Raw genomic sequence first — 17,396 nt, 5'->3', positions numbered from 1 at the left:
CTTTGTATTGAAGGGATTTTCCTCAAAAAGTAAGCACTGAATAGGACTTCTACTTTACATGAGTTTTCTTACAGAACTTTGAGTCATAAATGTCAACATTTAGTATTTTTTTAAATTCAATATCTTCATTTTGCTTTCTTTAGTTCACCATTTTGATTTCACTGTTTATTCCATACTTTGTGGTATATTGAATTTACTGTTTTTCTGTAACATTTCAATAACAGTTTCCTATTGTTTCAGGAAATTATGCATCTCTTTTTTTCCCCATTCATACTGTTTCCCCATACTGTTGTGAGACTGACCAGCATCACAACACAAAGAGGAGGTTAAGCCCTTAGGCCCTTCTTAGTCATTCTGCAGCTAAAGTGAGCAGTTCAGCTCTCTGGTCTCTTCTTGCTTTACAAAATGCCAGGCAGGACCTGAGTTTTGCAGGTCTTAGGACCACAGTCACTAAAAACTTACTCAAGATTGGCTCACCAACCTGGAGCACCAAGGCAGTGCATCAGGGCTACAAAGCATGTGGCAGAGGAAGGCTACATGATCCTAGACACAGGCAGGAATCCCCCAGCTTCTGGTCCCCAGACTTGGCCATCTGGGCTGCCCCAGGGGCTTGAGACGGGACAAGGACTCCATAGCACTGGGGAGGACACCTCCCTCTTGACAGCTACCTAGTTGTGAGAAAGTAAAGGAACCATTTTCCCACTGCCAAGACTGGAGCGCATGGTCAAGGGTACAGTTCCTGCAGGAGGGGAAGGAAGAACAGGAATAAGGCATGTAAGATGACAAGCTTTCATCCCCCAGTCCTTGCAGGGCCGCTGCAGGCAAATACCTGCCACTCCCGGGATCCAATCTTGTGGTCTGTGAATATCACACTTGAGCAAATTTCAGCTGTGGGAGGAACACAGAGAATGCATTAGCAGCTAACACCTTATTTTTGGCTGTGAGTCAGCCTAAGGACAACATACGCTATGGCTCATCAGCATTACTCTGCTGTTGATGCATTTCTCCCTTCTGTTTGAAAGAGGGAATTACGAGCAACATTTTTCCAGCACCTTCTTCCCCTCAGCAAATACTGTGTGCCACTACATATGCATGTACAGGGACCTGCATGTGGATGCTGGCGGCCTGCAGTGCAGCGGCTTGGTTACAGATGTCCCTGCAGAAACCATCTGGCTCTTGGCTGAACTAATGCCTTTCTGACTCTGATCTGCTGTGCCCTCTAACAGTTTATTTTCATTATCTCACAAGAGCTGAAAATGAACTGTAAGCATTTTAAGACCTTACATAGCATTTTCCCTTTTTTTTCCCCTCCCTATGCAGATAATTACTTTCCACAGTCCAAACCAATTTGTGCAAATAATAACCCACAGGCCCTGTTAGCCTGAATCAGGGGTTCTTGATTACTTTAAACTTGTAAAGGCCAAACTACCCCTCTAATAAGCAGGTATGCTAGCAGCATTGTAACCCTCAACATGGTATAACATATTATGTATGTCCTGGACGTATTTCAAACAATGTTTCATCATCAGCTCATGTGTAAGTGACAGAAGTGCATAGGTGTACTAAATTCACTCAGTAAATTCACTGAACTGTACAGAGATGGTGGATGATTTTGGATAGCTTCTCTTCCTTCAGGGAAGCAAGTCCAGTGCTTGTTCGCTGTTACCTATGTTTCTGACAGGAACCTTGTACATTTGGTAGCAATGGGTTTTTTCTGAGATGCCTTCACCTGAGAAATCTGCAGGAGAAGCGCAGGCTGAACTGAAAGGAGCAATACACCTGCTACAGAGCTACTCACTTAGGAGTCACTCTAGCAGCTTATTTCCTGCTGGTTGTTTTTTTTTTCCTCCTGCAACAACTGCTACGAACGATTTTACAGCACAGACGAGCCCCCAAGATGGCGGCCGGGCGGCCGGCCCGCCGCCGCAGAACTGCGCGTGCCACCCGTCGGCCGCAACCTCGCCCTCCCTCCTGCGCGGCTCGCGCCCTCGACGTGCGCGGCCGGAGAGTTGCCGCTGGGCGGGGCCCGAGCTCGGCGCGCTCATTGTGCGCCGCGTTTAACCGGAAGTGACGGCGTGTGCGGCCGTGCGCGGCGGTGGGCGGTAGGTGCGGGGCTGGGTGGGCCGCAGGCGGTAGGTGCGGGGCTGGGTGGGCCGCGGGCGGTGGGCGGGAGGTGCGGGGCTGGGTGGGCCGCAGGCGGTAGGTGCGGGGCTGGGTGGGCCGCGGGCGGTGGGCGGGAGGTGCGGGGCTCGGTGGGTCGCGGGCACTGGCCTTCCCCGGGGCCAGGCGGCGGGCTGCCCTCCTCCCCGCCCTCCTCCGGGGGTGGGGGCAGCCGCCGTTCGCCGGCCGGGGCCGCCCGCGGGCCGGGTGGTCGTGGCCTGCCCTTTGGGGTCGTAGCGGATGGGGGATCTCAGTGGGCGGGCGGTGACGCAGCCCCACGGAGAGGCCGGGGCCGGGCGCCCTGTGGCCGAGCCTGTGAGCAGGGCCTCGGCAGCCCCCTGCGCGGCCTGACTGCCGGGGCTGGCGGTTGGCTGCGCCGAGCGGCCGCGGTCGGGGTGCGGGTGAGCGCCCGGCTGCCCTTTTGCAGCATTTATTTCCTAGGGCAGGGGCTGTGTAGCCCCGAGAGGTCTGAGTAGTTTGGGGGGGGGCGTTTGTTTTGTTTTAAGGAGTTACACAAGGGTGGCTTTAAGGAACAAGTTAAAAGGGCAGGTTCCTGCTCTGTGCACAGTAGAAAGTTTTTGATTACCTTCTGGGTGCTACAGATGAAATGTTTCTCATACACTGAACTCCACCTTGGATCGTCTCAGTGCTGCGTATACAGAACGTCATAAAAAGTAGGAAGTCAAGATGAAGAGCAGGGTGACACAAGTAAATGTAAGTATTCTTAAACCTGAATTGTAGGGTTTGGTTATTCCCTTATTACTGGTGATTGGGCTTGTGACTGATACTGTGTTAAATAAAACTCCCTGAATGTAAAGCAAACAATATTCAGAATTGATAGCAGCTGTTTACAAGAGAAATATTACTATAAAGTCAGTGAATTACTGTTGTTTGTAATGCATGATGTCCTAACAATGGAAGTTCTGCACATTATTAGCATATAATGATAAAGTAACTAAATGAATGGTGGCTCAACAAAGAACATCAGCGTGTGGAGGAACAGAGGAAAGAGGTGTTGAAAAATTGACAAGTGATATTAAAAGGTAGAGAGGCAAGAAGTAGCAGTTAATGTGGCAACTGCTTTTCTTACTGTGAAAGTTAAAGCTTTCCTTTTTAAAAGCTGCGTGGTACGTTTCTGAATGGATCAGAATGATTTTTAGGAATGCAAGAAGAAAAAATTGGGTTTAAAAGGACTCTCCTAAAATGATGGTTTAGAAATGCCACATTTGTAAAGTACACTACATTTGGGGCAGGTTAGCAGAGCAATGCTCTTCTGACATGCTGTCTCAAATGCATGATGTTTCTCTGCTTATGTTTCTAGCGTTCAACATAGGCTTCTTTGCTCTTCTGGTTCCAACTTTTTTCTGACTGAAGTGGTTTCCAATAGGAATGCTTGAAGGATAGTTTATCTTCTCATATCTTCCCAATCTGGTTGTTACAGTAGTGCTCCCTCATCAGTCAAAATAAGCCAGCTAGTGAAAGCACACTGAGAGGACACCTTCCATTAATGATTTGGATCAAAATGGACAAGGAAGAAGACTAACTTGTGGTAGAAAGCCTGGTCACAAAGAGCTGAGAGTGATGAGTTCTTCAGCAAACAGAGCTCCTTTTGCAAGGAGACATGAGAACTGCCAAATACAGACACAGCTGTAACATTGTTTTATTTCTGTGAACACGAGTCTGCTTGGGCAAAGGCAGCTGATGTAGAACTCATGAGAAGTGGGTCTTTTTAGGACGATCCACTCTTCCCATTGGCTAAATATTATTCAAATACAGTAACTGTTCTGTGTTTTTTCAAAGTTTTTTATTACCAGTTTCTTGGAAGCTTAGGATACAGTCTTGCATCATATTATTTTGGGAAAAATACAAACAACTTGAGGACTCTTTTTAACCCTGAATTATGTCAGTGATCTGCTATAATGTGTAGTCCCAAAAATGAGTATTGAAAGGGGAAGAAAACCATGGTGAAAATATGGGAATTTCTTGTACCAGCTTTGCCATCAAAGATAACATTACTGTCTTTTGTAGGGATGCATACTCTCAGTAAGTGATGCAACGTATTTGTTTTTTACCATTGTCTTGGTTCAGGCAAGATAATACTGGGAATAACTTTAACACAGAGTTAGAAACGTACTCTACAGAAGACTGCACTCTAGGGTGTGTTATAGTGGCCTCAAAAATACCAATATGTATATTTACAGGTATATACACACTTGCTTGAGTGATAGCAAGTCACCCTCATTGGTTTATTGATAGGATGATGCTTGTGATTTTCATGTTGCTATTATTTCTTCAGGAAGCGTCAGTCAATGTTGATTTTACTTGAACAGCTCATTTTAAATGCCACCCTGGCCATTTAGTAAAGGTACTTTTCTTTCTGATTTAGTTTTCGGAGATCATTGGGTATAACTGTCCAAAAGGGTCTGCTTATGAAGGAGGTGTCATTCTATTCTACTAACCAACAGTTTGAACTGGTTATTTGGTGGGGCAAAAACTAGTGCACCAGCATGTTAATGGATAGAATGCCACTTCAACAAATGAGGTGAATATTTCTGCAAAAAGTTTGGTCAAGATGCATAAGCAAGTCCTTGAGTTGAGTTTCTGCATCAAGGTGAAGCATTACCTATTCACAGCTGATCACTGGTTGATAACATGAGATTGTGGTTCTGAAAAATTATAATGTTTTAAGGGAAGAGAGAGGACCCTTACAGTGAAAGTATAGAGGTCATAAAAGCTGCTTCTTAGCAGTACCAAAGTAGTTTTGAAACATGTTGATACAGTCAATGTCTTTCTGTGTGTGTTGTAGATGCTGTCATGCTCCATAATTCTATATGTTATGGCTCAGACCACAGAATTTGCTGTGAACTACTTAAGTGGTTCACACTTAAACAGTCCTACAAACTTATATTTCAAAAAATCTAAAATTAAATTTCCTTCCAGGATCTGTCAAGTGGAACAGCATAACTTAGATGTTTATAAGGTATGAAACTAGGAATGACTTATGAGAAAATAAATCATGGTTAGTAAAAAGGTGGAAGGAAAGGGAAAAATTATGCAACAAAGTTGATCTTTAGGAGAGAGTAAAGATGCACTTCAGATACACGGTAGAATTCTGTTAATGGTATTGGGTGTGATGCAGCGAAGTGTAAAATGGAGTATGGAAGAAGGAAGCAGGAAAGGATGACCAAAGGTCCATATATTTTAGTCTCCAGCAGTAATTGATAGCAGATGCCTTGAAGAGTTTAGGAACAGGGCAACCGTAAAGTACTTGCCCACGTACTCTCCCAGTCTCTGCCTCTTCGCCACTTCCTGAGCCAGATAATTTCTTTGGTAACCCGTGTGAATTTTTCTTCAGTGTTTGTCCCATCTCTTGAAGCCATGTAAGAGTTTGGCACCTGCAGTATCCTGTAGCAGGGAGTCCAGCTGCTTAACTACTTGTTATTTAGGACCAGCTCTCCTTGTCATAACTAACTGCCATTAGCTTTATTTGATGCCCCTTACTTCTTGTGAAGGAGTAGGGAATATGGAACGCTTTGATCTCAGGATATATGTGTTTACAGTAACTAAAGTATAATGTTGGAGCTTGATTTTTCTGTTTTCTTAAAGCATGGCTCCAGTTACGAAAGGAAGGAAAACTACAGTTCACGCCAAAGAAGTTTGTCTCCGGAGGACAGGTAGAATGATTGGTTATTGTGGTTTTTTTTTATACCCTCCAGTTCTGTGTATATACCTCACATAGTGAGTTAGGTAAGTTAAAAAAAAAAAACAGGTTCTGTTTCTTTTTATGTATTAACTGAGTGGTGAAAAGATAAGCGTAGGCTTAATAAAATACTTGAAAGCCAATATAGCCTTAATTAAGTAGATTTATTATTAAAATTAAATATTTAAAAAAATCTTTAGCATTCAGTTAAATTTTCATGGGACTTGAAAACGGAAATTATATGCCAGCTTTTTGTTTGGATTCATATATTGCTGATACCACAATTGTCACTTTAGAGCAAGCTTATTGATGCCAGCAGGAGGTGGAGAAATATCATTTGAAGTGCAATCCACCAAGGCATGAGATGAACTGTTACTAGTTTATTTGTATATCTATGTTTTAATTGGACTGAAACCTCTTGAACTAGGAATAATATCATTTTTTTCTAATTGTGTCCATTCTGTTTCATGCTACGCAGGCAAAAGTAGGTAAAACAAATGAATGCATAGGTTCTAAAGAATGCACATTGCTGAATTTACCTTTGGTATTTAATGTTATTACCATTAAGTGTTTATTTTTAAGTTCTACAAGGAGCTTCCTTTTACAGCGCTTCTCTTGATATTTTTTTTTTCCCCTGACAACAAATTATTGGAAGAGGAGCATCTTCTATTTGAATGAAGTGTATATTGAAACTCAGGTTGCATAGTGGAACAGTTAGTATATTTTTAACATTGTATTGTAAGTAGATCTTAATAGCATTGCTTTTCTAAGTCTATTAGTAAGAATTTTGTGTCTTGGGTTGCAAATAGGGATAGAGAGCATGACAGGTCTCCATCTCCCAGAAAGAGAAGGTACTCTGATGACAGCAGATATGATCAGGAATATTCAAGAAGGGAATACTATGATGACAGAACTTCAGAAGGAAGGTGAGTATCAAGCCCTTTCTTAATCAGTAATAAAATATTCATTTTAAAGAATAAAATGTGAAAACTTTTCACGAACCCTTGGGTGATTTGGTATGTGGTTTTGTTTTGTTTCCTTTTTTTTTTTGTTAAGAAGGACGGAAAGGGCGAGGGAAAGACACCATGAAAAATGGGAGGAGAGAGAATCTGATCGAAGGAAGCAGAGAAGGTATTCATCACCTGATCGTAGGAGTCCAGAGAGGTCGACAGTCCAGAGCTCACTTGCTCATGATGAGACCACTTCAAAGAAGAAGAAAGAAGAAGTGGATCCTATCCTCACTCGCACAGGTGGTGCGTATATTCCACCTGCCAAGCTCAGGATGATGCAAGAGCAAATCACTGATAAAAATAGGTGAGTTGAAAATAGCGTTAGAATTTTTACTGAAAAGCAAAACAGTAAAGGGTTTTAGTGAATGTTGGTGAAAATGAGATCCTTTTTGAGGGCTGTTATTCATTTGAAGGTATATTTTTATCAGAAGAAATGTAAGACAAATCAGACTGTGATTGTACCTGCTTCTGCTGCAAGGTGCAAATGGAAAAGTGGGTTACAGAACATAAGCAGGGATTTTTTTGGAATATCTTAAAAAACTGAGCATACTGGATTATACCATATCTGCAGAGAACTACATTTTGGTATATCATGTTGGTTCAGTGATTTCCTAGTAGTTAAATATATAATTGTGAACTAGTCTTCATATTTACGCAGCAAATATTTTCTTACCTATTTTACTTATTACAACTTTCAATCACATTTTCATATATATTTATATATATAAATAAAAATCCACTCAGTGCTACGTCAAATTTGTGAATTAACAATTTGTGATGCCTTTGTAATAGCTTGGCATATCAGAGGATGAGTTGGGAAGCCTTGAAGAAGTCAATCAATGGTCTTGTCAATAAAGTGAACGTTTCTAATATAGAAAATATCATTCATGAGCTCCTTCAGGAAAATATTGTTCGGGGAAGGTAAGTCTTAATATTTAAAAAATTCTTTTGCTTTTCTGCTAATACATATACTGTTAATGTGTACATTGCTATGTGTAGTCTATGGATGCTAGTCAGATATAAAAATGAACTTCAGGCTATGTTGTCCTCTGCAGAGTAGTCCTCTACTTGAGGAAGGGATTGTATGCTTGGAGGACTAAGAGTGCAACAGATGGTATAGGTTTCCTTTTATTAAACGTTTGCCTATGCATTTTACTTGAAAGGATTGCAGTTTACAGGTGTCTGTCTATTTAGTTATGTATTCCGTGATTTTTTTTTTTCCCTGTGGGACAAATAATATTTGTAGCAAGTATTTAGCAAAACAAGTTTTACTACAGTTAGCTGGCTGGATTGTGTATTGTTGTAATGTAGAGAAAAGATTATTATGCTATTTGAGCTCAGTATTAAGTCCCAGTGACTGTGCAAGTACTGTGTGATGACTTTCCTTGCTTCAATTTTGATGCCAATAGATGTTAAATATGCTAGTCTAAACGAGCATAGGTTTCTTAAATTGGCTACCATTTAAACAAACAAAGCTAAACTACCACCAGCAAACAATCCCTCTGAATAAAATATCCAGAAATAATTCTGTTACATTTCAAACAGATAGCAACACTTTTTTCTGTCACAATCAATCACTGTTGCTTGAGGACATTATAGCGAAGGAATGCGTTATTTTCATATATGTCATACCTGGTGGGGAAATCAGAATCCTGCAAGTAGCATAAAAATAACAGAAGAGAATCAAGCAAAATCTGGAGAGTGAGCAGGTAGTTCAGAATGGGAGTTCTGTTAAAAGTAATAACGAAGTATTGAACAGTCTGTTTGTAGAACTGTTATACTTGCCTGCATCTCATGTCCCTGAAACTTACCTTTCACAGAAGCAGTAGTTTAAAAATGAGCTTATTGAATGTTTTTAGAATACCCTTGTCTGTGGAAGTTTTTGTATGGCTTATAAGCTTATAAATATCAAAATAGCGTAGATGGAAAATTTCCCTTCTTACAGTTAGTTTTGACTTCCAAATTTGTACAAAGGTGCATATAAAACTAATGACGTGAAGGTTTACCTGGTTGTAGAGTGCTTCTCTTAAGTTTTCTGACTAGAGGGTAAATAGGATCTGAACCGGACCAGTTTCAGTTCTTAAGCGAGGAGTAACTAAGACTTTCAAAATGAAATAATTCTGTTTCTGTGCACTGGTATGAAATGAGTTCTGTTCCATTTGTCAGCTCCAAAGTAAGTAGGAATAAGGTCCTAGGACAGTTTGTACTTAGTACCATGTAGGAGGCTTTTTGGGAGACTTCAATAGACCGCAGAGAGGATAGAGTTGGATACCAGTGTGCACTTTGAAGATTCACATTTGGAGGGCTTTCCGCCCCTGTCCCTCACCCAATTGCAATGGAGTAGTGGAGCGACAGTCAAGCTCTGTGTAAAGCATTACAAAAAACAAAACTGAGGTGGGGGGAAGTCTCAGATTCTTTTCAGACTTTAGTCTTGATATAAATGTAACAGAAACCATTAGTACCATGAAAGAACTACTATCTCATGAGCCCTGTGCTTACATTCATTTCAGCTCTAGGTAGTAGTCTTTTATAATCAGTTCTGAATTCCAAAATGTAATTTTTATGTTGAAAATATGCAGTTTCATTTGAGAAAAGCATTACTTTGCCCATCCTGATTTTATTGAGCATTCAGTTTTATTACTCCTAGGTAGATCTTTATTGTTGGGAACCTTTTATGGAAATAAAATTTTTATTTCTTAGAAGTTTGTTTTGTTCATTTATTATACTGGAACACAATCCTGTGTTTTTCATAAATAGTTGCAGGGCAGATATTTTTTTTTTGTCACAAATAGGATTTTGTTTTTTCAACTGAGAAAGAGACAGCACAATCATATCAATTTCAAAGCTAAGAAGAGCCTGCATTGGGGTAGAAAAGGGATAACTGCAGGATACAAGGTGGAGGCTTTTTACATGCTTATCATTTTCAAATGTAGTTATAATAGGAACGATATTTAAGAGAGAGAAGGTATGTTTAAGAATTTCTCGGCTCACTTGGGCAATGCATTTTGCAAAACTCTGCTTGTGGCATGATAAACAGAGGTTTGAAAAGGACCATCTAGTATCTTCTAACTATTCCAACTGTACAATACTGTTTTACGTGATACATACTGAATAAAAACATTAAACATTTAATTACCAGAAAAATCTTAAGCTTACATATTTTTCACAGGGGATTGCTGTCTAGGTCCATTTTGCAAGCTCAGAGTGCCTCTCCGATTTTTACCCATGTTTATGCAGCTCTTGTGGCAATTATCAACTCAAAATTTCCAAATATTGGTGAACTGATTCTCAAGAGGTTGATACTAAATTTTCGCAAAGGGTATCGCAGAAATGATAAGGTATGTAAAATGCGAATAAGCAACCTGCTGAAACTTGTAATTCTTCTGTGTTAACCTTGTATCAAGAGTGTTCAAATTACATACTTCAAAGGAGCACAACCAGGACCTGTGGGTTGGGACCTGTCACTAACACATTAAGTATAGTAGCATTAGAGTATGATGACAGCTTGACAACCTGTTCTGGGTTGGTACTGTGATAGTTTATCTCTTTTTTTTTTTTTCCTTCTTCCTTTTTCTTTTTTTGTTTTGTTTCTTTGAAAGTGTATAATCCTGATTGTGAACAACTATCAGTATTCCCAAAATGGTTAGTTTCATGACTTGATTTGATTGCAAGATGCACAAATCTTAGTAAATTTTTTCTTCCATACAAGATGGGTTTAAAATTTGCTGGTTTATTTCTTTTGCAGCAACTCTGCCTAACATCTTCAAAGTTTGTGGCACATTTGATGAATCAGAATGTGGTATGTTACTTCACGTTTCTACTCAATCCAAACCCCATATGGCTATTTTTTTAGTTTTAAGACAGAAGTAGCCTACGTTGCTCTCCCTGTTCTAAAGGTTACTGAAAATCTGAGTGCAGGTTTCATTTTAATGCCTGCTATAAGTTGTTAGGGCCTTGTTAGAAAAGACATTACTAATCACCTATGCAGTTATCATCACTTTTATACTCCAGGAGCTTCCCTAGACTTTGTAAATATGTTTAGGCTAGTATTCAGACAAATCTCAAGGCAAAGTAGGCTTCATCTGAGGCCCTGTCCCACAGATCTTTAATGGAGTTTTCTTGCAACACTGTTGTCCGACTTAAACATCTGTGTAGGTAGAACTAGACTCAGTTTCATCTATATCAAACTGGTATCCAGCTCTATACCACTTTTTTATGTGTTAGAGATCAGGAACTCCAATTTAAGTAATGGCAAGAAGTAGTGTTTCAGGAATGCTTTGGGAATATACAGCATTTTAGTAAAGAGGAAACTAATCCGAAATGTGCCATTTGCTTGCATGTCTCATCCTGGAAGACATGATTTTAATTATAGACAGAATGCACTTAGAACTGTTTTCTGTAATATAAGTGTTGTTTTATTTGTTCTTGGAAATGCATTCTAATTTTTTCTTAATGGCAAAATGTTTTTCATTGCTTGATTGTTCATTTCAATACCATAGCCACACTCACTACAAAGCTGGTGTAAATTACATTTGAAATTTTGACTACTTAATTAGCTTTGTCCCATTATTGTTGCTTTGTGTGTGTGGTTAAACAGGTGTGCTGGCGTCCTCAAAGGCCAGACTGCTCTGCCGAGTAAGTCACTGTAATAATATTGTAAAATTGTAGTACATTCTAATTCTTTACTGATATTCTTTCCATAGGCTCATGAGGTTTTATGTTTGGAAATGCTCACTTTGCTTCTTGAAAGGCCTACTGATGACAGTATTGAAGTAGCAATAGGATTTATTAAAGAGAGTGGGCTCAAATTAACAGAAGTTTCTCCTAGAGGTATTAATGGTAAGTATAATTAGCCAAAGCATTTGTCTTTTTGGTGATTGTGTTAGTAAATCCTTTTCATATTTACATTTCTGTCTTTTTCCAAAGCAATCTTTGACCGTCTTCGACACATTCTGCATGAATCTAAAATTGATATGCGTGTTCAGTATATGATAGAAGTCATGTTTGCTGTACGGAAGGATGGCTTCAAGGATCATCCGATCATTCCAGAGGGATTAGATCTAGTGGAAGAGGAGGATCAGTTTACTCATATGTTGCCATTAGAAGATGACTACAACCCAGAGGATGTTCTTAGTAAGTTAGAAATAGAAGATAATTCTATGACTGCATTCCCCATGAAAAAATAATTTAAGATTGAATATTCATTTTCTTAATTTTGTATTTTAAATAAAGATTCTCTTTTGTTCTAAAGATGTTTTCAAGATGGATCCGAACTTTATGGAAAATGAAGAGAAATACAAAATGCTGAAGAAAGGTAGGGGGTGTATCTATATATGTTCTTTATATATACTAGAAATATTTTTATATATTATATTTCTATATTTACACACTTAGAGGGCATTTACTTACCCAACTATTGTTACCAACCTTTATTATTTAACAGTGGGTGATATTTGTGTCCCAGATAACTGTCTTTCTGTTCATCATAGACCTTTCCAATGTATTCCTGCTGTTTTCTTCACTATTGTTTCTCTAGCTATGTTGTCATTCAGTTATGACATACCTGTTTTTTTGGCTCCACCACATTCTCCACCCAAGACACCCTTTCACTCTTAGGTGTTGGATCAAAGTTTTTTGGTAATGAAACTACTGTGGCCTATATTCCTTTAATATGGATACTGTTCTTTCAGAAATTCTTGATGAAGGTGACAGTGAATCTGAAGCAGATCAAGAGGCTGGAAGTAGTGAAGAAGATGAAGATGATGATGAAGAGGAAGATGAAGATGGTATGTATATGACTGGCACCTTACTAGTAACTGGTTGTAGATGAAATGGGAAAAAAAGCGCTTAACTTAATACACATTTTGCAGAACTAAATGTTCAAAAAATAAGGGGATGTTTTAATCTTATATTGTTCTCAGATCTAAGTGTTTACCAGTAGATAGTATAAAAGTAATGGTCTAAAAGGAAGCATTCAGCCCAGGCAGATAATGAAAAGCAACTTTGCCTGATTGTTCCTGACCATATCAGTTTCATGCAAGAAAAGCCTTGCAAACATAAGATATTAAAAATAACAAATGTGAAAACACTTACTTAAAAACTAAGAAAGAGAACCTTTCTGGACACTTTCTAGTGTTCAGTCGTATTTTTAAGTCACTTTCAAAATCAGAGTGGGTTTTCTTAGAACTGTATTTACATACTCTATATCTCACTTCTTGGTTCATTTCAGCCCCATTTCTTGATCTTTAGGGGAGGCAGTCAGTGTTTACACTTTTTCAAAGGATGTATTTTATTCCCAGGAAAAAAATACTAACAGATAAACGTAACTGGAATGTTTGTACAGGCTGTGTGAGTAATTGAAAAGCCATAGAATACCAGGAATGCATTTCCTCACCAGTTTGCTGGAGTATTTCACAGAAGAGCGATGCTTCCATGCTGAGGAAAAGTATGAGAATTCACATAACTTTTCATCACTTATGCTATTACCAAACTTTAAAAGAATGAAGGAATAGCAAATACCTTATGAATGAAGGTGTTCCCAGAATGGTTGTGGTTTGCAACGGATTTTTCTACACTTGCTCCAGGACAAAAACAGAACTTTGCAAAATGCTGTAGCATAGACATAACAGAAACAAGGAGTTACCTGTTGAAATTCAGGAGGCTACATAAAGCATTGTGTAGTTAAATCATGCAGAGAATACCTTGCTAATACTATTGGCAAGAAACATTAAACCCAGAGGTTGCAGTGGCTAAGTCACGTGAAAGGCCTTTAAAAGGGGAATTATGCTCTTAAAACTGTATCTCTAAATATTTACATGTTAATTACAGATGAGAACAGTAGTGCTTTTTCCTTCTGTGTTAAAATAAATAAATAAAAATAAGTAAACCTGCTAAACAGTACCAGATATTTTTCTAAAAAGTATTATACAGTGTGCTATAGACGTAGTAAATAGAGCTGTTGTAAGAGAATACATATATCTGCCTTAATGTTTTGCTCTTCACAAAACTGTTTTTCTTTCCCAGGTCAGAAAGTTACTGTCCATGACAAAACAGAAATCAACCTGGTCTCCTTCCGCCGTACAATTTATCTTGCTATTCAGTCAAGGTAAATATAATATAATTTGTACACCTATGAGTGTAGTTACTTTGAAATGGGTGAACTGGAATTCTCTTTCTTTTTAAATTCTTTTTCATGTGCAATTTGGGAAAAACATAAAAGTGCAGGGAAGTGTTCTTTATGGAGCCTAACCTAATTGTATAAAGCGGGCCACTTTGACAAACAGGTACCCAAATACTCATTCTAAAATAAACCCTGTTTCAAAATGTTTGAGTTGTGCACTGGAACTTTTCTATGAAGATTGCTGTAATCAGAATTTTCTGAGTGAACAAAAGTCAGTGATCTTCAGATTATACAGCATCTTAAGAATTTCTGAAAAAAAAGCGTGACATGCTTAGAGATGCTGTAGTGTTTCTCCACTTCTGAGAGTAGAGTTCTGCAGCATGGTAATCTTTAGGCCTGTTGCCATCTGCGTTGTTTGGAAAATAAGTATACAGATACCAACCCTGAAGTCTCCTGTATTTGCATTCATCATGAGAATTAAATCCCCTTGGAGTACGTGGTACGAGTAGTCAAAACATGGAGACACAACTCCTGTGTCCCCTGAGTGAAAGGAGAGAGTAATCTGTGGGATGCCACTCAATTCCATCATTAAAAGTAGGCATCACCCACAGTATTTTGCAGGTCTGAACCTGCATGAAGGGTGAGATAATGTCGTTGTGGTATTGATCATTAGATATAAGAATTAATACCATACTGAGATGTATGAAAGGCTCTTGTATTTCTCAAAGTTACTGTTGAATACTTTCTTGCCGTACTTAAGTTTGTTCATCTTATACTTGGGTGGGAAGAGGTACTTACTGGTAGCTAAAGGCTTTCAATATGCAAGACAGAAGCGCAAAGAGCAGAGTGCGGTGTATATACTGATTTTGGAGCTTATGTACAGTGCTTGCATTTCTGTGTTTTCCAGGATGTGCAAAATGAGCTCACATGTCTGTGTTTTGCTAAGTTTTGTAAGATGATGTAATAGTAATTGACCTGAGTCATCCTGTTTTCAGACTGTCTGCAAATGTAATGACTTAATGTAATGATTAATTTTCAGATTTAAAGTCATGAAATACAAAATGTTTGTTAAAAAAACCCCACAACAACAAAAAACTCAACAAACAGCTTTCTGAATGTTAATGAGATATTTCAAAACAGTTGAAGTTTTGGCACCAACAATCAATATAATTCTGAAATGTTTTTAGCGTAGTGTATATCGCACAGATAATGACAAGTATTTTTTTCTGTTATTGCAGCTTAGACTTTGAAGAATGTGCTCACAAATTGCTGAAGATGGACTTTCCTGAAAGTCAGACTGTAAGCCTAACTTATTCTTTTTTGTTATTAACATTATTAAGAAATAGTTCTATGGTAGTATCTAGAACACTTACTTCTGTCCTGGGGCCTAGTTTGTATAGCAAGCAGGTGAATGAGAGTGATTCCTTACAGCTGTTCTTCCTTAAAATGAGTCTTATAACCTTTAGAGCAAAAAGGCTGACACATATTGCATAAGACATTTGGCCTATGCAATTGCTCTTTCCTGTCAAGCAGTTCAAATGTTTGCTCATAGCCTGTTTGAAAAGGTTTTTTGGTTGGACTGTTGAAACGCTTACCCTATAACGTAAGTACTGGAGCGTGGCAGTCATTCTGAGAGCTCTGTCTCTGAAGGAACTGAGAGTTGAAGATCGTATTTGCGGGCAGCTGTAGACTTTAGCAGTGGGGCTTGAAATTTAGCATAGTGTTAAAAGAATGTGTTTTTTGTTGCTTTCGCAGTCCTCTTTGGATAATAGCGTAATGAGTTGTAAGTGTGATTGCTTTGTTGTCTGATCTCCAAGATTACAAAATCAGTTTTGTCTTCAGATGCTGTGTGTATGATCAATAGAACTGGTATGTTTTCAAGTCAAGGAAACTGTCCTTAAGCTGGTACTTCTACTAGATCCTGGTAGAATGTAAATGCAGCTCTCTTGAGTTGTACCTGAGAGAGCTGTTAATTTTCTTATGACGCTGATTATAACAATTCTGTTTTATTTGAAACTGTAGAGGTAACCTTATTAGTATAATAGTAACTAGTAAGTGGAGATCTGGGCTACAGTTAGGTGTGTTTTGAAACCTTGGTTTAATCTAGTAGTCAGAAATCGGTTTCCCTATTGTTCTTGTACTGTTTTGTTGCTAAGCAATTTACATGGAAGTAAACGAAGAATTTAGATGATTGTGTATTTTCTTAACAAATTCTTTAATTCTGTGCATGAAATGAAATACTAAGCATGCATAGGATGACGATTCTCAGTGAAGCATAACCTGAAGAATTCTAAAGAGGAAAAACCCGTTTTCCAGCAAATCAGTTCAGCTGTAAAGAACAGAGAGCATTCCACAATATATGTGCTAGATCATACAAAAGAGAGATAATTTGTGTAACACTGCTTGTGAAGTAACTGCTCAGAGAACTACTCAACTGTTCGTATTTAATACCAACAAATTGCAGTCTCTGTCAACAACTAACTATTCTGTGGACAAGATTGGCTCAGAAAAGCTAAATTTAATGGGAGAAGAAAAAAACGCCAAAAAAAACAACCTATTAGTCAGAATCTTAGGTGCATAAGAAACAACTAGTTTGGTTTTGATTTGGTTTTTTTGGTGTTTTTTTTTCCTAACCACTTCATTTGGTATTTCTGAGATTTAACTTATTATTTGCTGCCAGGTTATTTTCTTTTGCTTTCTGTGAATCCTTTGCTTGCTGCAAATAAAAATAACCAAACATACACAGATGAATTTAAGGTGTTACTTTTCATATGTTTTATGGGGTGCTAACTTACCGAATATGAATCTTTTTTTATATTATGTAATCCTGTGAAGGACTTTATTTTTGTCTGAGCTTTGAGGAATGTTAAATTTCTCCTATCAATCACAAATCAAAAATACATGGATGTTACTATATACAAAAATAAATGTGCAGACATGTTTGGGTTTTTTCCTGTTGCACTCCAAACACAAAAATTCTTACTCCTAACTTTGTAGGAAAGCTCTCAGAGCAACACCCATGTCTAGTTTTGACACTTAAAGTATGAGGAAATTGAATATACATGGGCCTGTTTGGAATCAATTAATACAATGATAACTAATTTAGAGTACAGTAGCTTTTGACCAGAATCATCGCTGAAAGGTTTCCTCTGACTTTCATGTCTCTTTAGAGAACAAATGATTGGAGGAGGCAAGATACGATATCCCACTAGCTGTCTAGTCAAGTCTCTAATCAGTATTACTTTGTTCCCATAACATGTCCTTCCAACACACTTTAATACTAAAAAGTTTAGAGCATTTAGATTAATAAGAGTATATGTATTTGAATATTAAAGTTTGTGGCACTTAGATAATTTATTTTGGTTAGCACACCACCCTTCAAAAAAAGAAGAACCTGAGGTGATGT

At 38.4% G+C, this 17,396-nt stretch overlaps 1 protein-coding gene across 4 annotated transcripts in view; it reads left to right on the top strand.

The window, feature by feature from the left end:
* Positions 1-2,010: 2,010 nt before the first annotated feature.
* Positions 2,011-17,396, top strand: part of CWC22 (CWC22 spliceosome associated protein homolog) — a 33,906-nt gene continuing 18,520 nt past the window's right edge. The window contains exons 1-14 of one of the 4 annotated variants that reach the window (XM_064451742.1): positions 2,011-2,102; positions 2,763-2,874; positions 5,767-5,834; positions 6,670-6,786; positions 6,920-7,174; positions 7,663-7,791; positions 10,040-10,208; positions 10,616-10,669; positions 11,574-11,709; positions 11,797-12,003; positions 12,122-12,184; positions 12,561-12,656; positions 13,894-13,975; positions 15,229-15,289. In XM_064451742.1, coding sequence (XP_064307812.1) covers positions 2,848-2,874; positions 5,767-5,834; positions 6,670-6,786; positions 6,920-7,174; positions 7,663-7,791; positions 10,040-10,208; positions 10,616-10,669; positions 11,574-11,709; positions 11,797-12,003; positions 12,122-12,184; positions 12,561-12,656; positions 13,894-13,975; positions 15,229-15,289 — 1,464 coding nt within the window. In that variant the 5' untranslated portion in view covers positions 2,011-2,102; positions 2,763-2,847. The other 3 variants (XM_064451740.1, XM_064451741.1, XM_009504420.2) reach the window with 3 other exon arrangements.

The sequence above is a fragment of the Phalacrocorax carbo genome, chromosome 5, assembly GCF_963921805.1.
Source record: "Phalacrocorax carbo chromosome 5, bPhaCar2.1, whole genome shotgun sequence".
NCBI classification, from domain to species: domain Eukaryota; kingdom Metazoa; phylum Chordata; class Aves; order Suliformes; family Phalacrocoracidae; genus Phalacrocorax; species Phalacrocorax carbo.
Note: the sequence above shows the minus strand (reverse complement) of the source record. Positions and strands in the feature narration are given on the sequence as shown.